At 38.7% G+C, this 27480-nt stretch overlaps 1 protein-coding gene across 1 annotated transcript in view; it reads right to left on the bottom strand.

Annotated features, from left to right (window-relative positions):
* The window catches only part of KLHL14 (kelch like family member 14), a 99704-nt gene that overhangs the window by 55478 nt on the left and 16746 nt on the right, over positions 1–27480 (bottom strand). Inside the window, exon 2 of the mRNA XM_067701415.1 lies at positions 16375–16496. Coding sequence (XP_067557516.1) covers positions 16375–16496 — 122 coding nt within the window. The remainder of the gene's footprint in view (positions 1–16374; positions 16497–27480) is intronic.

Here is a 27480-nt window from a genome sequence, read left to right as displayed (position 1 = left end):
ATAACTGAATCACTTTGCTGTATACCTGAAACTAACATAACATTGCAAATCAACTAGATTTCAACAAAAATTAAACAAACAAAATTTCTGTTGGGGAACAGAAATTATTAACAAATGTTTCATGTTCAAAAGGATGTTGATCTCAAAGAGGTAATGTGGTTAATTCTGTGAAAAAATTCAAAATAAAAACTTTTAGTTATAAAATAAAATAAAATAAAATAAATAAAACAGAATATGGAAAATTTAAAAATTTTCCAAAGGCCAAGAAAGGTTATTCCCTCCAATGAAACAGTTGGGTAGTACCACACTTCTGGCTTCATCTTCTACCCACGTCCACTCAAGCTTTTCAGTTCGGGGCTGAAACTAGCTGGAGTAAGACATGGAAGATGAATCCCCAATGCTGAGATTAGCAAACGAAATGGACGTTAGAGATACATGTAAATTATGAGGAACATTGTGGATTATTTTCCGAATTAAATCAGGAAACCTATTTACATGTATATGTGACAAACACAATACAGGATATCCAACCTTGCAAATTTAATAATAAGACTGAAAACAAGTAACCATTACACTTCTCCTTAATTCATCTGCACATACATCTTTTGATTATCACTCAGGTGGGGAAAATGATTTGGGTTTTTGACAAGAATAAAGACAAAAAAGATGCCTTATCATTTTTTTTAAAAATGAAAGCTCTAACGTGGACTAAGTAATTTAATGCTAGGAAATTTTATGCACACACAAAAGCAGCTACTGATATTTGGTAAAGTTAATGATTTCGGTAATGAAAAACTTCAAACAAATTCATGAATGAACAGGAAACGAAGATCTGAGATTTACCAACATACCCAGACTGAGGAATACCTCGGCATCATTAGTTCGAGATAAATCAGACGACCAACCCAAGACAGCAAGATGCACGGCTTTCCCCTCTTTAGGAAACTGAATTTTGCCACACAGCCCTTACAATTGTAATTTTTGCAAGTGAGAAGGTATACACAGAAAGCAATGGAAGGAACTGCAAGGCCCCAGGAAGTGAAAATCACCTCTTTTTAAAATAATTTTCACCTAGAAATAACCCAGTATGTACCGTATTCTTTCTTCAATCTTCAATTAACAACAAAGGGGTAGTGGAAGTTTCAACAAAGAAACATGCATATTTAGGATATTAATATATTCCATTTGTGCAGAGAATATTCCACTTTATCCTGCATAAAATGCTGAAGTCTAGTCTTGCTTCACCTTTAACTATTTCTACGATTTGCTCTCTGTCATTACTATAGTAATGAGAAAAAGAAAACGGTGCAGGCTCTGGAGCTCTGTTTGGGTACTCATTTTGGCTCTGCCATTTACCATCTGTGTGACCTTGAGCAAATGACTTAATGTTTCTGTGCTTCCATTTCTGCATCTGAAGTAGAAACAATCATAGCGCCTAATACCATAGAGTGTAAATGCGAGTGACGTGCCTAGAATGTGTGCCTTGCACACAGCAAGTGTTTAATAGCTCTTTGCTTTGTTATATTTTTTCCTGATGTGTGTCATTTGCCAACTATAGTGAGTTGAACTGTGTCCCCCAAAAAGATATGCTTAAGTTCTAACCACCAGAAGCAACCTGTGAATGTAACTTATTTGGAAATAGGGTCTTTGCAGATATAAGCAAGTTAAGATGAGGTCATACTGGATTAGGGTGGACCGTAAAGCCAGTGACAGATGTCTTTATAAGAGAAAGGAGAGGAAGATTTAGATACAGAGACACAGAGGAGTGACACAGGGAAAAAGGCCAGGTGAAGACAGGGCAGAGATTGCAGTGATGAAACTACAAACCAAAGAAGACCAAAGATTGCCAGGAGCCACCAGAAGCTAAGAAGAAGCGAGGAAGCATTATTCCCCTAGAGTCTCTGGAGGGATCATGGCCCTGCTGACACTTAGATTTTGGAATTCTAGCCTCCAGACCTGTGAGAGAATAAATTTTTATTGTTTTAAGCCATCCAGTTTTTGGTACTTTGTTATGGCAGCCCCAGGAAATGAATATAGCAGGTAACCTCGATGAAAAAGTGGGACTTCCCTGGTGGAATTCAGAGGATGCAGGTTCGATCTCTGGTTGGGGAACTAAGATCCCACATGCCTCGGGGCAACTATGCCCGCACACCGCAACTACTGAGCCTCCGCGTTCTGGAGCCCACACGCCACAACATAGAGAGCCTGTGCACCACAACCAGAGAGCCTGTGTGCCGCAGTGAAAGATCCCGCATGCCACAACTAAGACCTGACACAGCCAAATAAATAAAATAAATAAATTTTAAAAAACCCCATAACTTCTTAAGGAGAACCCTGAACAATTAAAAAACAAAAAACAAAAAGTGGGGATTTCTAGGAAAGAATGAGGTGAAATCCCAGCACCTAGAAGAGAGCTCACAGGTGGTTCATTGGGTGTTCTTTGAATTTAGTTATTTCATGGAGTCACCGATTTTTTTCACCTTGCTTAAAAGGGGATAGGTTTGGGCCAGCAGACAGCTCTCCTAAGTGACTGTGACCACATCACACAACTTCATCTAGAGCTGTGCTGTTGATACAGAAGCCACTTGTCACAAAGAGTTATCTAAATTTAAATTCATCAACATGAACTAAAATTAGAAATTCAGTTTCTCAGTCGTATGAGCCATATTTAAAGTGCCCTATAGCCACAGGGGGCTACCATATTGTATTGTGAAGATATAGAACATTTCCATCATTGCATAAAGTTCCATTAGACAGCATTAGATGATATTTGTACTGTAATAGGATTTATTCAGCAGGCAAGTAAAACAAGCAGACAGTTCGTGTAGAAAAAAGCAAGTGCCGTATTCTTATAATACGGGTAAGCAACTCCATTTTTTAAGCAAAAAAGAAAAAGTGCATATGGAATAATTGATACTTGGACAGCTGCTCACAGGAGGTCTCACTTGTTGAATGGCCTATTGTTTTCTTCTTAAGGTCACCTACACCACTGCTTTTCTGTAATTTGGACAAAGGATATTGTATTCAGTTTTTGTAGACTGAAAATTAGTACCACAGAAAGCTAGCCTATGTCCGATGCCAGGCATCACTATGGAAAATATGGCTTACTTTACCTGCGTCTGGTCGAGATACACCTCGTATAGAATCGGTTAATCTTTTGGTCCCTTAATACTGTGAAGGAGGTAAATGCTACAAAGTGACAAATGAGATCAAGAAATCTGTGAGCTACAATCTCTCTCCTTCTCTTCAGATCTAATCATATAGATGAATAAATTGCTATAAAAAATACCAAAAATAAAACTAAAAACAGTGACTGAATCATTTTTTTAATCTCATGTACTCTGTGCTCAAGTAGCAAGAAATTTAATTCCAGTCCAACCAGTCTCCTGTGATTTTTTTTTTCCCCTTTCATCTAAGATATTTTTAATGCTCAGAGGTGTTATAATAGAAAAGCATGTATTTTTGCCTGGTTTATACCCATCATCCTTACCATTACAACAAGACAAAAGCATTAAAGTAAAATTAATCATGTCAAAAGATTTTAGCAAAAACAAGTGAGACCATGCGTAAAGCATCGCTTTGTCTAGTGTGAAGTCACGCTCTGATTAAAAACATATAATGAAAGTGAAAGTGATACATCATTGCCTTAGCAGTAGGATTTTCTGAAAGTGCTTTGTGGTTCTCAACATAAAAATGTGGCAAGATTTTCGTCTTTGAAACTCACAATGATTATTGTTCTAGCTGAATAACTGGAATTCAATCTTAAAATTTTTTCTTTAAAGAAATTAAGACTTAACGACCAAATAAGGCATGTCAGTGGGATTAATAATTAGCACACACTGTAAGCAGTAGTTTGCCTTGACATCCAGACACAGAGATAAGAAAGTATCTGCTCAACACTCCCCTTTTACAAAACCATCTTTAATGCTAGCTAAATACAGACAGGCCCTTCAGGTATCTTCTATGAAGCATAACTGTTTGCTTCATCGAAAGCAATATCATTAATAAATACTAAGGTATGGTCATAGTATGATCATTCCCCAGTAATGGAGTCATTTTTTATATGATACACAAAACCAAAAACTCTAACTGGCCAGATAGTCACAAAATATAGATTTAGTTCCTTGATGCCACCATAGAGTCATGTTGTGAGTCCGAAAAGGAAGTTTGCTTATTTGCACTCTGCCTTAATTACTCCTTTATTTTGATGGAGTTATTTGCATATAATAATCACTGCCCTAGGTTTTCATTTTTTTGTTGTTGTAATTTTGAAAGTCATTTCAATTCCTTTTTTATCATCTCTCTCAATGATAAAAACCATTCTGTTCTATGGGAATTATGTGTATCTATATGATTTATATCTATATTTGTTTTTGTATAACTATATTAGAGATGCATACTAGTTGACATATAATGAACAGTAGAACTAGTAAAAATTACATCAACTAGGACATATTTAAACTATTTGAGAGGAGTCCAAATTAGAAAAATTTCCTCTCAAATGCATTATAATAATATTTGGAGTGTACTTTAAAACTTTTCCTTTAATGTAGAGGCATCTAATCTTCTGTGAATAAAGATCAGTCCCGACAATAATGTCACATTGATAGAGGAAGAGATAGAAAGACGCATGGAGCAGCTATGACCTCTGACTGATAACTGCTCATAGGAGGAGTGAGAATACTTTGCATGAAGAAGAGTGAACCAAATATTTGTTGAACGTAAGGGTGCACTGTTGTAATCATTAGGGCTATTGAACAAATATTTTGATTATCCTTCTGAGAGCTTGGGAGGGTTGCATTTCTCCACCTACTTTGAAGTTAGGTGTGGCCATGCCATGTGATTTGTTTTTGCCAATAGAATATGTTAATTCAGGCCAGAAGCTTAAAGAGTCAGTATGAAATTTTTCTCTGCTCTGCCTTGGCAACCGGAATAAGGCAAATCGTGGAATTTCCATCAATCTGAGTACCAGAGGAGGAGAAATGGAATACAGACCTAGGTAACTTACCATAGACATGTGACATGAAAAGAAATAAATCTTTACTTATATAAGCCACTAAGATTTGGGGATTGTTGTTATGACTGCCTAACCTAGCCTAGCCTCTAAAAGATATAGGCGTTGGTTCTAAGAGGGCCCAGGGGCTGATGACAAGGAAACTGATGCTGGAAGGTGGAAAGATGGAAGTGCACATTATGGTATGGAAAACCACTAGGTAAAAACTGTTGTTTGCTTTTACTTGGATGGTTCATCAGTTATTTAATAAACTTCCACCTCCAAGGGAAGAGGTTGGAAAACAGAATGTTGATAGTGTGTATTGGTTGCTGTTGGCTGTGCTTGGCAAGATCTGCAAAGAAGAGGTGATCTCACAAAAAACATCGGCCTATTTATACGTAGGAGTGAAAGAAATAGTCTCAAAATCTAGGAGCGTGCAGCATTGGAAGAAGCAATGTTTTTCAGTCTCATCTGGGAAAAGATGAACTTGAAAAGAATTTTGAGCAAAAAAGGTAAATTAAAACTCAGCTTCTGAGGGCTGGGATGAATTGGGAGATTGGGATTGACATATCCACGCTATTAATGTTATGTATAAAATAGATGACTCATGAGAACTTACTGTACTGCACAGGGAACTCTAGTCAGTGCTCTGTGGTGACCTAAATGGGAAGGGAATCCGAAAAAGAGGGGATATATGTATACGTATAGCTGATTCACTTTGCTGTACAGTAGAAACTAACACAACATTGTAAAGCAACTATGCTCTAATAAAAATTTAAAAACACAGCTCAGCTTCTGTCCATCAACAGAGGAATGGATAAAGAAGATATGGTACATATATACAATGGAATATTACTCAGCCATCAAAAGGAACAAAATAATGCCATTTGCAGCAACATGGATGGACCTAGAGATTGTCATACTGAGTGAAGTAAGTCAGACAGAGAAAGACAAATAACCTATGATATTGCTTATAGTGGAATCTAAATAAGGGGTACAAATGAACTTACCTAAAAAACAGAAACAGAGTTATAGATGTAGAAAACAAACTTATGGTTACCAGAGGGTAAGGGTGGGGAGGGACAAATTGGGAGATTGGGATTGACACATACACACTAGTATATATAAAATAGATAACTAATAAGCACCTACTGTATAGCACAGGGAACTCTACTCAATACTCTGTAATGGCCTACATGGGAAAAGAATCTAAAAAAGAGTAGATATATGTATAACTGATTCACTTTGCTGTACACCTGAAACTAACACAACATTGTAAATCAACTATACTCCAATAAAAATTAAAAAAAAACTCAGCTTACTGACAAAGAAAATTAAAAGTACGGCTTTTGGAGTTCAGAGTTTTTGAGCACGAGTCACCAGTTCTCCTTGCTTGGCCCTCCAATAAACCTTTCTCTGCTCCGAACTCCAAAAACAAACAGAGAAAGTATTGCTTTCATAGTAATTTTACCACCTTAGAGTATCTTAGAAGAAAGTTTCAATGAAAGGAGAGACACTGAGTAAACTCTTGTAACCCAGGGAAAAGAGTAAAAAGGGAGCTTTCCCAGAAGAGCCAGGTAGATAGACAAATATATAGAGTATTAGGGAGGGAGAGAAAAGAGAGAGAGAGAGAAGAGAAAAATGGCTATAAGAAAACAAAGGAAAAAGCAATATAAGAAGTATATCAGAAAAGTGCATATGGTCACTGGCCATGGAGTAGATGGAAATATAAATATAAGAAGACAGCTAAGTGTTTTAGAGGATGAATTACCAAAAGATTCACCAGTCTGGACTACAAGAGCCTGTGACAATTAGAGACTTAAAATAACCCTTGTCCCCTAAATGTCTTAGACATGAAGTGTACTTAGAAAACTCTTCCACTCCTAGGAAGTGTACAATCCTCAGGTTCACTTCAGATAAGGAAGATAACGAAAAAAGAAGAATCTTCCGAACAGTGGAACCATGGCCATGGAGAACAAAGGCTGATGAGCAGAATTAGGGAGGACTCTTATCAGGGAACACAACTTTGGATAGGCACCCTTCCAAATGCCTATTTGGTGGGGTTGCTAAATTGCTATGCTGTTTCTAAATTAAAGAGTTTGCCGTGTTCATACTGTCCCTAATCTATCACTGTGCATTTTGTGTTAGGGAGCCAGATAATTTGTCTCTTTATTTGGTTTCCAGATCAAGAGGAGTCTCCAATGAACCCTGTGACTGAGCAGAAATGACAAATGTCATTTTTAATTGCCAGTGCAAGACGCTTGCAGCTCATTTCTCCCCCTGCTGTGCCGATGGTAGAAATACCTGTTAAGGTAGAGCCTCATATGCCTGGATCCCTGAATGACTCAGACATCCTCTGCCAACCTGTGCTGGCATGTAGCATGAGTTAGAACTAAGTTTTTTGTTGGTTTAAGATTTTGGAGTTGTTTGTTACCACAGCATAATCTAGCCCATCCCAACTGATACACATAGCTTCATGCTAGAAATAGAAATTTCATCCTGAGTCAAAAGTGTGTCTTCTTCAGATGGCCAAGAGGCACATGAAAAGATGCTCAATATTGCTAATTATTAGAGAAATGCACTACAATGAGGTACCACCTCACACTGGTCAGGATGGCCATCATTAAATGTCTACAAATAATAAATACTGAAGAGGGTGTGGAGAAAAGGGAACCCTCCTACACTGTTGGTAGGAATGTAGGTTGTTGCAGCCACTATGGAAAACAGTATGGAGGTTCCTAAAAAAGTAAAAATGGAGTTGCCATATGATCCAGCAATCCCACTCCTGGGCATATACGCAGACAAAACTATAATTAAAAAATATACATGCACCCCTATGTTCATAGCAGCACTATTTACAATAGCCAAGACAGGGAAACAACCTAAATGTCCATCAACGAATGAATAAAGAAGATGTGGTATATATATACAATGGAATACTGCTCAGCCATAAAAAGAATGAAATAATGCTATTTGCAGCAACATAGATGGACCTAGAGATTATCATACTAAGTGAAGTAAGTCAGAAAGAGAAAGACAAATACCATATGATATCACTTACATGTGAAATCTAAAATACAATACAAATGAACATATTTATGAAACAGAAACAGACTCACAGACATAGAGAACAGACTTGTGGTTGCCGAAAAGGAAGTGGGTGAGTAGGGATGGATTGGGAGTGTGGGATTAGCAGGTGTGAACTATTATATATAGGATGGATAAACAACAAGGTCCTACTGTATAGCACAGGGAACTATATTCAATATCCTGTAATAAACCATAATGGAAAAGAATATGAAAAAGAATATATGTATAACTGAGTCACTTTGCTGTACAGCAGAAATTAACACAACAGTGTAAATCAACTATACTTCAATAAAATTTAAAAATATATATGTAATTAGATTAAAAAATAAAATGTATAACTGTTACAAAAAGAAAAAAAAAGTGTGTCTCCTTCCTCAAACCTTTGATGATAGGAGCAGAAGACAAGATTCACTTCTTTTTGGTTATAAAACAATACAAAATGGAGTCAAATAGAATAAAAATGTATCAAGGGGCTTCCCTGGTGGCACAGTGGTTAAGAATCCGCCAGCCAATGCAGGGGACACGGGTTTGAGCCCTGGTCCAGGAAGATCCCACATGCCGTGTACCAATTAAGCCCGTGCGCCACAACTACTGAGCCTGCGCTCTAGAGCCCGGGCCACAACTACTGAAGCCCGCATGCCTAGAGCCTGTGCTCTGCAACAAGAGAAGCTGCTGCAGAGAGAAGGCTGCGCACCGCAACGAAGAGTAGCCCCCGCTCGCCGCAACTAGAGAAAAGCCCACATGCAGCAATGAAGACCCAACATAACCAAAAATAAAATAAATTAAATAAATAAAATTTAAAAAATGTATAAGGAAACAACTATATTACAGATGCTGAGCCCAGAATTTTATTGTATTACTTTATTTAATTTTCACAATAAATCTAAGAGGTGAGTATAATTATATTCACAGTGCAGATGACAAGGATCAGAGACGAAGCAGCATGACCAAAGGCTCACGGTCAACAATGTCTGGGGGTACATTTCCATTTAGACCTGTCTGTCCTGAGAGATGTTGCTCTGTGTGTGTGTGTGTGTGTGTGTGTGTGTGTGTGTGTAGTTTCATTTTTGCCACTGCTTCCAAGGCAGATTTAAAATGTCAAGAAATCTTCATTGAATTATGGCTTGTCAGTAATCTTCCATGCAAATTTCATCACTTACACGTCTTAATTTGCAGTTTAGTTCATAAACCAATATTATATTCTTGACCTCTAGGAATAGGATATTTATTCAATTAACCTGTACTAGTTCTACTCTCTGAACGTGGAACTAATCCAAGTGCATTGGATCCATTTAGATTTTCATGGGTGCAGTGGGTCGGCACAGATTAAATCCCATTCATCTGCTTGGAGTCTTGACTAACAGCACTTGTTGGTGAGACAGACTGGTGTGGTACGTGAGGCAGCACTGTTTGAGAGAAACACAGAGACCAGTGTTCTATTCCTCGTCCTGCCACTAAATCATCATGGGACTCTGGGTACGACACCTCTGCTCTTTCAGTCATTTAAAGTAAAAACCAAAATTGTGAATGTGCCATAGAAGTGCTTCCGTGGTCTGGTTCCTGCTGATGTCTTTAGCCATATGTCATATCTTTCTCCCCCTCACTCTTTGAGTTCAGTCATGCACCTTCTTCCTACAGGGTCTTAGGACTTACTTTTAACTAACCTGAAGCAATCGTCTCTCGTATCTTTACCTGAGCTACCTCTGTCTCATCCTTCAGATCTCAGCTCAAGTGTCACTTCTTTGGTGATATCGTCCATGACTCCTACACTAGATCTGGTCTCTCCATTACACGACTTTATATATTTTATACCCTTCCTTCAGAGCACCATCACATTTTGCTATTCTATACTGCTATCCGGAATTATTTACTAATGCTGACTCCCCCACTAAACTCTAAGCTTGGTGAACACATGATGCTATTTGCTTTGACTCATCATTGTTTCTTCTGTATCTCGGATAATGCCTGCTACATAGAAGGTATCACTTATATTTGTTAAATGAATGAAATTAATGTGTAAAATGAGAGGGTTGGGTAAGAAGATCATTTAATCTTTCAGTGCTCACATTCAACGGTTTGCTGGACTTTGCCTGCAATTTGCCTAGGATTGACACAGAGCAAATCCAAGCAACCCGTATCACTCACACCTCCTTCACGCCAGATTCAGTAGCAAATACCACAGCTGGGGTGTAAAGAAGGCCTCAGAATTATTGGTACCCATGCTGTTCTCTGGAGAAAAAGCATTTGCCGTATTCAAGGGAGGTACATATAAACAAGAAATACAGTCAACTGGTCTTTCTAGTCACCCAACTTACTTGAAATACAGTATATGGAGTGACCACCACACATTTTTTAAAAAAAAATCTATGAAAAATCCACTAATGCACCGGTGCATGAATACACAGAAGCAAATAATTCAAAATATATAGCAATGTGCAGCCATGGATACCAAATTAGAATTGAGCTCATTGAAGGTAAAATTAGATGCTAACATATTTTAAAAGTCCAAACACAATTCTCTCTCTTTCTTCTTTGTCCAATGTCCTGGAAACAATTACTCCATGAATTGAAATTCAAAGTTCCAAGCTAAGAGAGAAGAACTGTGATGCTATTTTTTAAAACCTTTAGATCACTGTGTTTTCACTAAAAATAAAAATGAGAGGGGTATGTCTACTCTCAATTCTTAATTCTTGAACCTATCTTAGGAATTCCTTGAAACGGTCCCCTACAATAGGGCTCTTGGTTAACTCTCCAGCCCCACCACATACCTCCCCAACCTCAGGCTCTCCTATAGATACATAAATTCATTTCAGTTTCTAGAAGGCACCAAGTCTCTCTTGCCTTTTGCCACTCCCAGTACTGGACCCTTTTATTAAAATACTTTATCACCCACCTCTTTGCATCAATAATTCCTACCCGTTTTTTCCAGCTTTACAGAAGGTCACTTTTAGGAAAGCCTCCCGAACCTCCCACGTTTAGATGAAGGGCCCTTTTTGTGCTCCCATAGCAGCCCAGCTTCCCCTGTCTATCCCTCAGCACACTCTTACTGTCATTGCTTCCTCTGGTTCTTGGAAGGAGAGATGATCACATTCTACTTTACCACCCAACACAGAGTGGGTATGCAATAACTGCTTGCTACATAAAGGAATAAGGTCTGTAGTTAAGTCTAAATTCTTCCCAGGCATTTTGAGTCATTCTGGAAGCACATAGTTGTTTTCTGAGGTTCTCCTGCAACGAGAAGTGCACTGTCTACAGACCCTACCTATCTGTCTAGAAATTAAATTAAGTTAAACAATTTGTGGGTTTTGGTTCTTGGTAATAAAGATCATATGAATAGAGGAAACCTACAGGTATAAAACCCTCAATTAAGCTTACTTTTTATTTCTTTCAAAACAAATTATAAGAAATGATTGTTTTCGACTAACTTGCCTTTCCTCTCAATATAACCTCAAAGAACGGAAATGAACTGAAATCAAGAAACAGAGGACCAAGAAAAAAGTCTGATCAAAACTGTCAATGTCGGGCTTCGCAGTGGTTGAGAGTCCGCCTGCCGATGCAGGGGACACGGGTTAGCGCCCCGGTCCGGGGAGATCCCACATGCCGTGCAGTGGCTGGGCCCGTGAGCCATGGCCCTGCGCGTCCGGAGCCTGTGCTCCGCAACGGGAGAGGCCACAACAGTGAGAGGCCCGCGTACCGCAAAAAAAAAAAACCAACCAACCAAACAAACAAAAAAAACTGTCAATGTGCAGGTTTATTATTCCCTGAATAACCAGCAATTAAACCATTCTCCATTGCTCAATTATCAGATAAACATCAAATCTATATTTATCTTTTGGAACTGAAGTTCAATGTCTTAGATAAGATGTGTTTTCTCAGTAGTCTTTCTTCAACATTTATGGAAAGTATATTTTTTTTAAAAAAATGAAGAGTCCACCAGCCTCTGATCTTTGTGACTCTCCTAAAAGAAATCGATGATGCCCAGCCCCGGGACTGTTCCTGTGTGGTGGATGGGATCAAGTTCACGGTCCTCCATGAACCAGAGAAGACAACCCAGGAAACCTCTGCACAATGGTTTCTTTTATTTTCTACAAATGAAGAAATCCAAGTCCCCAAATCCTTGCACTACCAAGCAAAGAACAGAATTGTAAATTGAAAGGAAGAGGAAAAAAGGCATTTCCCCCTCCCTCTAATGAATGGAACTGCAAGTGGCCAAAAGAAGGAACACACCTTTCTAACCTAGCTCTTCTAGTTTTTATTCTAACCTTATTAAAGGGAACTCCTCAGCAGCACATGGAGAGATAAATCTATATTTTGAAATCCCTTTTCCTGGTATTGCTCACAGAAAACAATAAGAAGCATCTAATAAGTAGACTCTCTTATCTGAAATGTAGGTAAAAGGAAGTCAATTTCCGGGAAACACGTGGTCAGTGGGGAACCCAAATAGAATAGACAGCCCCTCTGTACTGTCTCCTGGGAAGGAAGGTAAGCTGCTTCCACATGAGGACTTCATAAAAACTTTGATGTGTCAGTCATATGCTATGAAAGTACATAGTAGCCATGGGAACTGTTTTGTTTGATCTTTAAACGAAGGATTTAGGACCTGCAAAGTGCAAGAGGCATGCTTTTTGCATTGGCCATTTTAGTATTCATGTCTCCTGTACTGCTTCCTAATAGGTTAAGAATGAAATGGAAGACTGCGTGCAGGAGTGAGAAATGCAAGAAAAGCAGTACTGTAAAATAAAAATGAACAAAAGTGCATTTCAACTTCCCTTTCATTATTAACAGTCAAGAGAACAACGCCAACACTTAACATTTCACATTTACAAAAGGACCTACCGTCATTTTTACAGGGTATTTCTCAGTACTTTGCTGATAGAGGCTGGGGAATCTGTTACTATTCTTAATATTAATTCTATAATGTTAAATAAGTGATTTTTTTTCCAAAGAGGAGGATAAAAATGAAGGTTGTGTTAGTATGTTACTAAGTCTTTTCAGTGAAAATAATCATCCCCTTTGCTGTCTGGGTAGACCAAGCCACTGGTTAGCTGACTGTTGAATTCTGTTTTCTTTATGTTAGGTAGAATCATTTTTTCACTTCCACTCACCTCCACTCCATTCAATTTCTTGTTATTTGTGGACCCCTTATATAGTGTTTCTAAAACATAAATAACATAACAGAATAAGAGCTAAAGAAAATTATGACTGACTTTCCTTTTAATTCTTCTTGGTTTTATTACATGTGTAAGTGGTGTGACACCCATAAGTGGGCAGCTGTGCTCCTGCCCGTGGATGGCACCCTTCTAAAAGCAGCACGTCTGTGAGACAGGCTGGAAAATATTTGCTCAAGCCAAGTGGGTAAAGGATTCTAAGATTCAGAGGCTCTAGCTCATCTCAGGTTTTCGGTTTTTGCTGGTTAGCTTATTTGTTAGTTTTTATGGAGAGAGTCATTCAGTAAATGAGCAGACGCCACACCAGAAACTGTCTGCGAGCATTAATTGTCATCCTCAACTCCCTGCCAATTAGCTTGGCAGTTCTTTGGGGTCAAAAAAAAAAAAAAAAAGACCGTGGAAAGCTCTGCAATCCCTAATGTTTCATTGGATTTGGAGAGAATTTGGATACTTTCTTATTCCAATAAGAAACATTTCTTCATTTATTATTAGATGGGCTAAAGAGTGTGGAAATTGATCAGTTACCAGACTTATTTATTCAGTTTAGCCAAATAAGATGCCTTAATTAAAAAATACAAACCAGCAGCAGAAATCATCCAAATAAACTGTCTATATTTCTCCAATAAACCTAAAAAATATGCTTTCACTCGGGACCATGTAGTCACAGCCCAGCAAGTAATAAACTCTATTTTTTAAAGTACAAGCCAAGTGAAATGAAGAGTACAAGTAGAGTAGACATTTATTTCAAAGCTGTGAGCTGCCTGAGTACAGAAAAACGATTCAAGATCTTTGCAAATGTTCCCATTATTTGAACTTTTCTATACATTAATGTCTTTATTTCCTTCCATTTCAAATCTGATGAATGGAGTCAACAGAAACCCATCTATCTTTACTTCTTAGTCTGCAGATGACTACATTCAACATATAAAAACTAGAGAAAGTGGTCTCCCTACTGAAGCAGTGGGTCTTTGTGTTGTGTCTGTTAAAATGTAATTTGTCTCCCCTCTTCCTGGAGAGCTTGAGTTGACTGAGGCCTCCAAGGTATAAAGGTACATACAGTTCTTACGCTAATATTGGTAACAGTGTTACAACAATAGCAATAGTATCTGCAATTCACTGAGTTCCTGCTATGTGCTAGATGATTTACAAACACAATTTTATTTTAAAAATACTCAAAGGATGCTGTAGAATGAAGAAACCATGACTCAGGACATGTATATGACTTGCTCAAGGTCACAGATGTGGGGCCGAACCCAGGTCTGACCGACTCAACTTCATGCTTTCTTACTACATCTTGCTAAGGAAAGAGTTACATCAGGCAATATGAAAAATTGAAGTAGGGTGACCCTATGTTCCAGTCTATACCCGTTGCCCCAGCATAATTAACAGATCTCCATTTCATGCTCTAAAGTCTCCTAGGTTGAACAATAAATTAGATGATCACCCTGTCTCTGAACAAGGCTTGAATTGAGCCTAAGACTTTTCTTAGGTATTGTTCATAATACTTTAATTAATCTTTTTGCCTTTAACGTAGGGCTTCAAACCACTAGAAAATTGGACCTTGCCTGATGTATTTGGGAGAAGAGATGGATTTGTGAGTGAATATCATTTATCGCTTGGGTGTAATATCTCCCTGCCCCTTGGCCTCTGTTCCTCTGTCATCTCCCATCAAGAATCTCTTGTTCTTCCTCTTTCCTCTCTCCTCCTCCCCGTATCCATGTCTACTTCTGTGTAGGCTTTCTCTATTGATCAAGTGTCAGAAAATTGATTCTTTGGTTTTACTTTAGCTTGAGTTTCTGACGAATCTTGAAAATTCAGCTTGCTCAACTCATTCAGATGTTTAAACCACTATGAACGGTATTTTTGTCAAAAAGAGAATGAAAATCATTTGAAGGCATCTCTAACTTATTTTTCTTCCTCCCTAATCTGGCTTCTACTCTCCATCACTTTGTTACTACAACCAGAGTGTATAGGTGTCCGGGGAGTTTTCTCATTGCAGTTCCTGGACGACGCTACTGCAGGTTTTGCTGGGGTAAGCCAGCTCCAAAATGTATTATTTCAAGCACCACCTCACATGTCTTTGCTCCTTTCCTGAATTTATGGGCAAACTGTTGTCCTGTTTGTGTTATTTTAAAGGGCTTTCAGTAAGAGGAGAGGAAATGACTTTTTAAAAAATCTGCTAAAATATATAACTGCTTAAAAGACACATGCAATAAGAAAATCTAACTTTCACTTTTGTCAGTTTTAAATGTATGGCTTTGATTTATGGATCAAAATTGCTCACTTATTATTTTATCTATATAGCTCTGGGCAATTTTGACAGTTAAAATTTAGTTTTATTGACCAGTGCAGCCACGGTGTCCACAAGGGGACCGGTGCACACAGTCCCCTGCACTCAAGAAACGATGATTTTTGATTCCATGACTGAGTCAGATTGGGAATCAATAACCGATGTAACAATAAGTTCCAAATCTCAGTGCCCAAGGCAAGAGTTTGCTCTAAAACACAATCACCCTTTAAGGAGGGGAGGAGAAGAATCTTGGGTGGAAGTTTCAAGTACAATTTAATGCAGCAGGGAGAGGTCCTGGGTATATCTGTCCATCTGAACAGTGGAGCAATGGAAGGGGATGGTTCTCTAAAGACCCGGGGCCACAGATTAAAGGTTAATGAGGAAAGATGCCTAAAAAGCAAAATGAACATTAGTTACAGGGACAATGAACATTGGTTACAGAGACAATGAACTAAACAATCATTTTGACATGAGAAAATTTACTAGGGCTATTAACCAAGCTTTCCCTTTTCCAAGAGCAAAACCATAATGGAAGAATTTCTTTTGGAAGATCTCGGTCTTCCCTCCCCCTCTGTGGCAACACACACAGAAACACCAACTCAAGTGCACTGATTTTAGGCCACTTTTAATTTAGGCCTCTTCCACTACCAAATCGGCCACTCTGCAATGTTAATTTAGTCTTTGACTTTAAATCCCCTGTGATACATAAACACACCTCCAACGGGTAACAGATCAATAAAATGTCTAATTTGATTAACCATGTTTTCAAATTCATCAAGATAGCTCTAACCTGAAATAAGTAGGTGGGTAAGTAAATAAAGAAAGGCACTCACTTGTGAGGATTTTCCACGTCTTCTTTTCATCATCATAGTACTGAACCAAATTGCTGGGGAGCCGGTCCGGCCCAGGAGGCAATCCACCAACCAACAACAGCATTTTCTTGTTAGAGCGAATTCTTCACCCAAAACAAAAGAGGAGATGAATAACCACATTATTGTAGAGCCTCTTTAGTGGCAACAAAATCATAACCATCAAAAGAATGTACCCTGCTTGCAGATTTCTATTTCATTTTTTTCCTGTTTCTTCTCCCATTCATGTCTCAACAATTTTTTTGAACCAAGCAGAAAAATGATCAGAAGCACGGCATATCCCCATACTCAAGGAATAATAAGCTCCTTTTATGCAATTTGTTAGAGGTTCATTCTAGAACGACCTTTTTCTTATATTATCCCTTTAAATCATCACTCTTTACAGCTGAGTACACATGAAATGCTCTGGAGTTGTACTAAGGTTAAGCATTAAAGTTGCATGTCAAAAATCGTATTAGTCAAAATCATTATTATAAACCATTCTCCACTCAAAGAACCTTGAAAAAATTAAGGTTATGCAGAGACTTTGTGAGCCAACTCTTTAATCACCCAGCGAACTTCAAGTACCAGTTTGGTACAATTAGCACAGGGCTAACTGGGGTGGGTTCACCAGCACGAACAGGACTTTTTGTTGAATTTAGCTGAGACTTCCACCTTCATCCTCTTCCCAGCCCCTCCCCTCCCTCCCCCCATCCCAGGGCACCAGGGGCGACACAGCAGCACCAATCGGTAAAAATGAGACTGTGAGGTTGTTTTGAGCCTCCCCAGAGTGGAGTCCTGCCAACGCTTGCCACTGATCCAGCGGCATGAACTTGCTCAGCTGTGCAAAGTCACTCTAATTCCTTCCCTCTGTTTTTCTACCTTCTCCCCCCAGGGGGCAACCACTGAAAGGAGTGACTACCCACCCATCAAGAGCTAGCAATTCGCTGCTATTAAGCGTGACTGTGATTCCCAGTCTGCCCGGCAGTTCCTGAGAACAGGCCTGCAATGTCTCATATGCAGTAAAAGCTGTAAGACGCACCCTGGCCGGCACACTCGACCTAATGGATGTATGACCCTCGGGAACAGTAATGGATTGAGCTCACTTGCGATTGGACGGAGGAGGGGAGACCCAGCCCCCCACAAGGGTCCTGCTGATTTAACGGTTGCTTTACATATAATTGAAACTTTCGTTCACCTGAAAGGCTGAAGGTGGTGGTGGAAGAAACGAAACAACCATGATTGAAGGAAGAAGTCAGTAAATGTAAAAGGTTCCTCTTAAATATGCTCACCACCCACAGCGTGGCTCAGAATCTATTATTACATATTCAGCCTGGTCGTTCTGATTCAAGGACGCTTGGCAAAGTACGCCCTAGTGGAGAAGCACTGTTCGTTGGTTAAGAACCTAACACTCGGAGAGTTAACTGAATACAGTTAATGACATTTTCATGGGAAGGAAGGGAACAAGAGAATTCCTTTAATGAAACTCTGGTGCTATAGAATGCCTCGTATATGCCTCAGCAGAAAAAAATACCTTCTGGAAAACCTCCTATCAGGGACTCATGCATAGGGGGAGCTGTACTTGTAGAAGAATGTTCAATGTGATATCAGCTTGCAATATTAATTTTGCCACGAACAGAAAAACTCGACTTCTTTGAAGCTGAAGTACTTTGGAAGTGTACCCATATGCCTTATAGATCAGTAGTTGGGAAACAAAAACAATACAATGGCAAAGAGCTCCATATTTTGAGGATGTCAACGATTGGGGTGGTTTGTTCACAGGGGTTAAGAAAATTCAGTGCAGTAAGTACCTCTCTTTTATTCGCAAACAATACATAATTCATGCGCCATATAACCTCCTAAATGCCTGGTTACAGGACTAATATAAGACATTTTTTTCCTGTAGGTTTAGCTCAAATAATCAACCACTCTGTGAGTATAAGTTAAGATGAAAGCCTCTATATTTTTAGATGGCTGTCAGTTTCCACGTGTAGACAGACCTGTTCAATGGGAAGTCACGATTGGCTGTCGTGATTTGACACATGTATGTGCTCTAGACTGAAGGTGGGTAAAGATGGACCGTATCTACCGGTTAGACATAGAGGCAAGGACTCATTGGAATGGTGGTATGACCAAAGCAATGTAATTAAATCTTTGTTTTAATATTTAAATAAATGTACTGCTTTTAAAATGTGTTTCATGAGTGACAAAGGGAGATAAACTCACGGCTCAAATATGTTTGTAAGGGCGTTTCATTCATTGATAAGGCTAGTTTCCCTGGACCAATCCCATGGGTGATTTTCACCACCTCCTTAGATGGACCATCTCTGCAGATGGGGAGCAGATTGAGAGTCTTTGTGCCCAAAGACCCAGTCATTGCCATCTGTCCCCTAAGAACTGGACTGAGATTACCGATAAATAAACCACTGATCAAATGGCAAATGGTAACAACTTCCACCCTGCCAGCAAAGACACTGTTTAAAGGCTAGCTGGCATAGCAGCTCTGAGAGACTTCACATCAACTAGGACAAGTCTGTAAACCACCCAGCCCTCCTGAAGAATTACATGGAAGTAAAGGAAACCCCAGCTCCCCTCATTGGCTGTGTGTTTTCTGTAAAGGCACAGTTCTCCTAGTAGTTCATTACATTTGGCCTTCTTAGTGAGTGAAGACACATTCTAAAGCTTTTGCACTATTATATTTATATCATCATTCATTCAATTTATGGCTTTCTTCCTTGCAGTATTTTGTTTCTAGGGTTTAGTGTTACTCAATGTTCCAACCCGCTATTAATATTATTTAATTCTAAATAAAGCTTAAAACTCTACCTTGTGAAGGTGAAGCACACAGAAAGCAAAAACAGGATAAAGCATGTGAGAAGTAGCATAGTACAGAAGAAAGAACACATAAAATAACAAAACACAGTTAAGTGGTTTTCTCACCATTTTCTCCACTGACTCTCAAAACAGCCCTACGTCATAGGTATAGTTCCATTTTATAGGAAAGTGAGAAAGTTCTTAGAGTCAAATAAAGTGGCAGAAACAGTGTTCAGACCTAGCCCTTCTAACTCTACCAGGTCCATGATCTTTTTAAAATTCAAATTTATTTAAAAAATTTTAATTTTACTGTAAATTCTGGTTAAGACCCAGGTGACCTGGATTCTAGGGCTGATTTTGCTATTCAGCAGAGTGACTTTGTATAATTTACTTGGCTTCTTGGAGCCTATGTTTTCTCACCTTTAAATAGAGGAGTAATATCTGATCTGCATCTTCAAAGGATTGTCGTGAGAATGATGTAAAACAATGAGGTGAAAAGTTCTATGTAAACTCTAAGGTAAATTATTATTAATTTATCTTTAGTATTGACAATACAATGTGGGCTTTATTTCATTATGCCAAACCTGCTTAGTTAAAAAAGAAAAGTAGTATTTTTCATAGAGATACTTGCTGAGTTCATATATATAAATACAAGTTAATTAAGAGGGTTTCACTACCTAGCTGTTATCTTATAATTGTATGTTCTTAGAAAATTATCATTTTAATTATATTGGCTATCTTGAGCCTTGTTATAAGAAAGTATACATCAGACATCACATAAAACTGTGAACATTTCTGGATCCAAATAAGGAGACCTAATGGAGATTACTCTACATTTCTTATTTCTTAAGAATAAAACAAATGAGAAAAACCAGCACATATTTTACTTTGATATAAATGCAATGTCAACTATTCAATTACTCCTAGAAACTAATACACGTGAATAATTCCTGTGGAAAAGCTTCCATTCTTTTTACAGTGTGCAATTATAATCGTGACAATGACAATAATGACAGATAATAATGAATGCATATTGGATATTGAAACCTCTGATTATCATGCCATTTATTTGATGTGTGTGAACTTCAATTTGAAAACGCCATGAAAAAGATACCTTGTGAACTAGAAAAGTAAAATTAGAAGAATCTGAATTAACTTGCTGAAGGGGGTTTCAATTATTCTCTTCTAAACAATTCCAGTGGAGCCTTACAGGTTTAATTTTAGATTAGGCAAAATCTACAATATTGCAATAATTAGAGTTCCTTCATATGGCAACATAGTATACTTTTTAGAAGCTCTTTACACAGGAAGCCAATTTAGCCAGAATTAATCTGTTCTCTTTAAGTCTGTTAATATTTTACAAATACTCCTTTTTACTCCTCATCTTAGCACCACTTAGACCAAAGTAATATATTTAAGAGTTAAGTAATTAGAGAAAGTTAAAGAGCTGAGTATGTCGTGATTAATAATATTATTTAGATGCCTTTGGGTCCCTAGATTCTTGCAAAGAAAAATATAAGGTTAAAAAGGCGATGGAATTTGAAGGTCTCCTTTGTTCCAGCTCAGTAATTGCCCAACATTTACCATGTGTCACATTTGTGCATGTGTGTGAGTGTGTATGCGTGTGCGCTCGCGCGCATAGGTACTTTGGTTCCAGGGATGAATGATTGAAGGATAACCTAAAACCTCCTGGTGTAAACAAATTTTTCATCGTACTGGTGTTATAAGTATGGTAAAGTCTCATTTATTTATATTTCAGTGATTTGGAACTTCAATAATTGGGAAACAGGCCAGATAAAGTTTTCCTTCCCAGGATACATATAAAAATTTTTTATTAACTAGATTACAAGAAGCGTTTTAACCAATTTAAGAAATCAGCTGGTCTGCTGGCACCTTAGAGCCACCCGTGTACATTTAGGCTAAGTTCATTTTGCAGATAACAAATCATTATTTATTTATGAAAGAAAATGTTCTGCAGTATTCTTAAGAATCATTAAGTCAGAGAGTTAGAAGAGAACTTTGAGGTCATCTCGTTCAGGGATTTCCAAGTCTGGCAAGTCATCAAGGTCATCTGAGGGGATTAAAAAATTAAGATTCTTGAGATAGATTCTTAGGTCCTAATTCCTGGAGATTATGATTCAGTGGGATGAAGCCTTAAAAATCGATAATGTTTCACAGTTTTCTGGTTGATTCTGACACACAGCCAGACTTGAGGCCACTGATTTGGTCCAGTTCTCTACATAATGTAGAAATCCTTTCAATCGTTTTTCTTTTATGTAAGTATTCTTATTAATTTGGAAATTTATAATGAAATGGACCTTAGTTTTTCAAATGCACGCTGTTGTGGAAAGTTGTTGGACAGTTGTGTTAGATTGATTTTTTTCTCCTTAGGCTGAGCTGAGAATCTGCCAAAGTCTTTCAGAGAAAAAGAGCAAGGTGCTGTCATGGCAGCACCTCCGATAACGGCAGAGAGTTGCTATATGTCTTCTCTTTAGCATGTTGAAAATGTCCATTTCTTTCTGAAAAAATTTCCATTTTCCTTATTAAAAATGTACTCAATGTACCTTATTAGAACTGTACACAATATAACAAATATGATATTGATATGTGATGTGATGTATCTTTTTAAGGCTTTTTAAAAATCACAATGGTCTTTCAGCTGTCACAATGCAGTGCTGGTTCCAGCTGACTACAAATACAGATTGTTTTTAAAAAAACCAACCCAGGTTGTCAAGTCAGGCTTTTCCCTATCCTATCTTTCTTCTAGTTAAGTATTTTAAATATCAATGCATTACCCTTTTTAAATGCTTTTATACCCTCTACTGATTGAGACACTTTGTTTCAATTAATTTATCATTTAGCAATTATTAATTGAGTTTCTACTATGTTCCAGTTTCTACTATGTTCTAAACACTAAAGGTCATGGTGCGAATAAGAGGAATAAATTCCCTGTTCTTCGTGGCAGTTACTTCCATTCTAGTGGGGACATCTATTGGAAATATCACAATTCTCCAAGCAGGACAGCCTGGTTGTTAAGAGTGTAGGTCTCACAATTGGGGTGAGACTTTTGGCTTCAGCTGTTCTGAGATGAGTGACCTTGGGCTAGCTTCTTTGTCCTCTTGAATCTCGTGTGTAAAACTGGGATAAGAATAGACCTAAGGCATAGGTTTGTTTAATCTTCAGGATTTAAAAAAATATATGCAAAGCATTTACAGTGGTGCTAATTAAATGCTATCACCATCCTCCTCTCATCGTCGTCATCCTCAGTATAGCTATTCCTTTGTGTAATCTGCAGGTTTGATAAGCGAGTAGCCCATGTCCCCATCCAAATTGTATCACTTAGAAGCAATAGCATCACATTTCCATGGTTTAGATATTTTAGTCATCCCAACTCATTCTCTCTGAAATGATACATAAATACTGGGATTTTTACTCTGTAATTCCCCATATATGGTCTTCAGAGGTGTATTGACATTTTTTTTTTTTAAACAAAAATGTAATGGAAAAACTAAGCAGTTTTGAAGGGGCAATGTAAATGGGGGTAGATAATAATTATTCCATCTTTTAAAGGCCAAGTTAATTTTAATTTAAGAATCAGCCAGACCTGGACTGAAGTTCTCTTTTTACCACTTCATACGTTTATATACTTGGGCTGATATTCAACCTCTTGAAGCCTCAGTTGCCTCATCTGTAAAGTGGGAATGTTGTGAGGGTTAAATGAAGTCATTTAAGCATAATTTGGAAAAGAAATGGCTGCAACCCGTAAACAAAATCACCTCCTAGAGATAGTCTCTTCAACCAACGAAGGGCACTTTGTGCTGCTGTTGCCTTTAAAGATGAATGTCTCTGCACCGTGAGGGGAGACAAAAACTGATGCTCCCAGGACTTCCCTGGTGGTGCAGTGGTTAAGAATCCATCTACCAATGCAGGGGACACGGGTTCAAGCCCTGGCCCGGGAAGATCCCACATGTCGCGGAGCAACTAAGCCCGTGTGCCACAACTACTGAGCCTTCGCTCTAGAACCCTCAAGCCACAACTACTGAAGCCTGCATGCCTAGAGCCTGTGCTCCGCGACAAGAGAAGCCACCACAATGAGAAGCCCACTCACCACAGCGAAGAGTAGCCCCCGCTCGCCGCAACTAGAGAAAGCCCAAGCCCAGCAAAGAAGACCAAACGCAGCCAAAAATAGATAAATAAAAAATAAATAAATGTATAAAAACAAACAGCAACAAAAAAAACTGATGCTCCCAACATGATCCAGTAGGGAGAGGCTGGAGAAGACTGGAAGAAGTTATGCCTCTTTCCCACGACTTTCCAACTTCAGTGAACTTTGCTAACCCTATGATGGCTTAGCATTTTATACAAGCGGTGAGTGAATGGGCAATTTCACATCTGGTGGTACAGCAGTGGTGTTTGGTAGTGATCCAGAGGCAGGGAAATTCGGGAAGATGTAAAGCCCTGGGGATTCACAGAGACAAAGGTTTTGGATTTCCACAGGCCTTTGGATTGAAGGGGTTTGCAACAATTTTACCAGATCTTTACCAGAACTGAAAAGCCACCAGCTGACATCTGAGTTGCATATGGAAAATATGTATGTGGTTCCCATAGTAATCAATCGATAAATGACAATATTATTATGCATAATTATTAAGCTTACAAAGCACTCACTTGAACATCCATCTTTGGAATTTTGGCAGTTTCTTTTATTGTTTAGAAGCCTTTTCAGGTACCATAGGTGCACCGTTTATAAACAGTCAGAATATTTACTGCACAAGCAAGTTTAACAAAAATATAAAACCACTGGGCTTCCTACAATGGCATTGGTCTAGATCTCATTCATAAATTCAACCCACTCATTCTTGGCTGCCATCTCTTTCTGTTAAGGAAGTCCCCAAACCTTATGATATCCAACTCTCCAAATTGTATGGTAATCTTGACTCTTCTCTCAGTTTCCTGCTATAGTCAACGTTGTACCAAATCCTACGGATTCTAGAGCTGTAACATGTACACACTGCTATATTTAAAACAGATAATCAACAAGAACCTACTGTATAGCACAGGGAACTCTGCTCAGTATTCTGTAACAACCTAATTGGGAAAAGAATTTGAAAAAGAATAGATACATGTATATGTATAACTGAATCACTCTGTTGTACACCTGAACCTAACACAACATTGTTAATCGACTATACTCCAATATAAAAAATATATATCTCTTCATTTCAACCGAACTGCCAGTAGCCTGACTCAGCTAGGTTGACTTTCTCTTGAGCGGTTGTAATAGTGATGTCCCTGCTTTGTGAGCTTCTGCTCCCATCTAATTTACCCTACATACTTTGTCAAATGAATTTCAGCAAAGCCTGACATTAATGATCGATTACTTCGGTCCTCTTTTTATAAACTATCAAAGAATTCCCCACTACTTATCCTCGATAAAATGCACATATCCTCTACATTATAGCCTCCCTTTTCTCTCTTTGTCTCTGTCTCTGTCTCTCTCAAACACTCTCTCTCTCTTTCTCTGTCATAGGTAATTGCCTTGCTTGAGATTCTTTTCACGGATAAAACCGTTTCTGAGTCAAGATCTGAAAAACTTGAAAGAGGAATTTCAGATGGAAACTGCTTAGACCATGGGGGAAAAGTAAACAGAGAAAGATCCCAAATCAGTAGCCAGGAGGAGACTTTCCAGATCAGCTAGCCTTCCCTAAACTTCCAGCTAGAAGGGTACCCAAAAGTCGCCAGAGGAGAGCTGCTACCCCTTTCTTAAATTTTTCCAGAGAAGTAAACTCCCTGGAGAACTTGTTCCAGCTGATTTGCTGTTGTATTTAGGTTTTTTTTTTTTTTTTTTTTTTTTTTTTATCATAGCTGTTCTTGGTAATTACACAGCAGCTTTCATCAGAAGAGCCTTTAAATAGACCTGGTAATGCCTCTCTGAGGTAGGTAAACATAAAGTATCATTATCCCCATTTAACAGATGAAAGAATAGAGGAGAAAGGGTTTGGGCACCTTTTCCAGTGCCTCAGGATGGGTTTTATTTCTTCCATTTCACAGAGGAAATGTCTCTAGGGCTTTCGTACACAACCCTTCTGTGATTCTCAGGAACGGCTGAAAATGTCTTTGCTTCCATCTTCTGACACTTTATCTCCCGCCAGGAGTCTGGCTGCGTAACTGGAGAATGGTCAGTCATATACAGTATTTAGTTTTCCTAAAATGGAAGTAACTTTACGATTCGTTTGATCATAAAGACAACACAGGCTCACTGAGAAAAATTCTAAGTATAGTTAAACACAAAAAGGACTTAGTACTACATAGGTACTCAGTAAATGCTTGTTGTAGGAATGAAGAAATGATGAATAAAAGAACGAACTGGTGAAAAGAGTCAAAGTCATTTGCAATCCCACTGATCCAGATATATGTCATTACAGATTCTTATCATCCTTTTTTTTTTCCTCATCTGTTTTAAGGTCTAGTCAGTGGGTGTGGTGATGGGGGTGTCAAAAGGCAAAAGGGAAAGAGGAAAAGCCATGTTTCTGAACCAAAATGTGGAAGAGTCAGAGGGTGACATTGGAGAACAGACAGTCTTGTTGATTAACCCCCAAATCTAACCTGCTACCTAGGATCAGTGTTGTCCCCCAGAATGGGGGCTACCCACGATACAGGGAAGTTTACCCAATTTCAGTTATTAGCACAATACAGGGCTTTAATGATCTTTGCCATATCCGTATATTATTTACTTAATATCTTATTTAAAACTGATCACTTTAAAATGCTTAATCCCTAGTCTGTTCTAGTCTTTCCCAATGGCGGCTGCTCTTTAGAACCACCTGGGAGAGCTTTTATAAAATATTTAGGGTCGGGGTGCCTCTCAGAGATTCTGATTTCATGATCTACTGTGGGACCCAGCATCGGTGTCTTTTAAAAATCTTTTTAAGCTTTCTGTGTGGTTCTAATATACAATCATTGTTCTAGCAATTATATTTATGAATCATGGACTTCATGGGTTAACTGTGTTTTACTTCTAACACATGTTAAAATCCTGTGACTCTGAAAACCTAGTCACATTCCAACTTGGCCCCTTCTTATAGGTTTGACCATGAGAAGCTCAACATGTTGAATGACTGGAGCTTTGCATGTTACAATTGTAATGAACCATCTTCCCACTCCTTCACTTCTCACCCCAGCCCCCGTAGCACACTAGGACATTCTTCCACAATTCTTCACTGACACGTACTGAACTCAGAATGTCACCGGTTCCTCCAGCATGCAGGTGGGGTAGTTTACTGATGTTTTTGCCACATTTCTCTGGACACCAAAGCTGTAGACTGGTTCATGATGGCAGAGGCAGATATGACAGAAGTGTCTTAAGGTCCTCATCTGAATCCATGAAATGTAAGCCTCCCCAAGGCTTAGTTCATAAGCCAGAATGGGTCTATCTTTATACTGTACATAGCATTTCACACTTCACTCCTTGTCCTTTGCTTCATGAGGAAAAATGGCTTCCAGCCAACTTTATACTCACTGCATTTCCACCCGCCCCCAACCTCCTAGATGAAAGCTTCCTTTGGTAACTAGAAGTAGTTGCATATCTTCTTTGCTTGATTACCTATCTAATCTCTAATTCTAATACCTAGTACATAGTGACTTTCTGAGGAGCATGAATTGCAATGGGAATAGCATCTCATTAATCCTCCCTATTCCTGGGAGGAAGTTGTGTGGCAAGTATGACCTCTTCGACTAATCCTCCTGCCTCCAAGTGGGACTCGGGGTCTCCCCACTCACTAAAACAGATGCCACCCAACACGCTGGCAGGGACACCAATGTTTGTGTCATAGGAAAAAACTCAAGAGAGAAGTGGTTCTGTGCAGCCTGTCACCAAGGAGCTATTCAAGCTCTGTGTAGCCTAGTGATGAAAAGCGATAAAGCATCACTCTCATGCCAGTGATGGACTCCTAAGTAATGCCTGCGTTTAAACCCCTAATAAAGGCCAATTATTAGACTACGCTGCCTCTTGAGAACCAATCTCATTACTGAGACTTCTCTCTCTCTCCCTCCCATCTGGCCGCCTTTCTGAAGAGAAAAGAGTGACTTCCTGACCTGAGGAAATGTTGGTACCTGCTGCACAAGACAAAGTGCAGAAAGACGCAAGATCACATGATGATGCTGAAAATCCAAGTTCAGGATGTTACATACCTCCCACTGAAATTACTTGTATCTGACAGTTCCAGACCTAACAGTAAAAATGAATCTTTAACAAAATCACGTTCCCCAAATAGAAGT

Source organism: Pseudorca crassidens, chromosome 12 (assembly GCF_039906515.1).
Source record: "Pseudorca crassidens isolate mPseCra1 chromosome 12, mPseCra1.hap1, whole genome shotgun sequence".
NCBI lineage: Eukaryota > Metazoa > Chordata > Mammalia > Artiodactyla > Delphinidae > Pseudorca > Pseudorca crassidens.
Note: the sequence above shows the minus strand (reverse complement) of the source record. Positions and strands in the feature narration are given on the sequence as shown.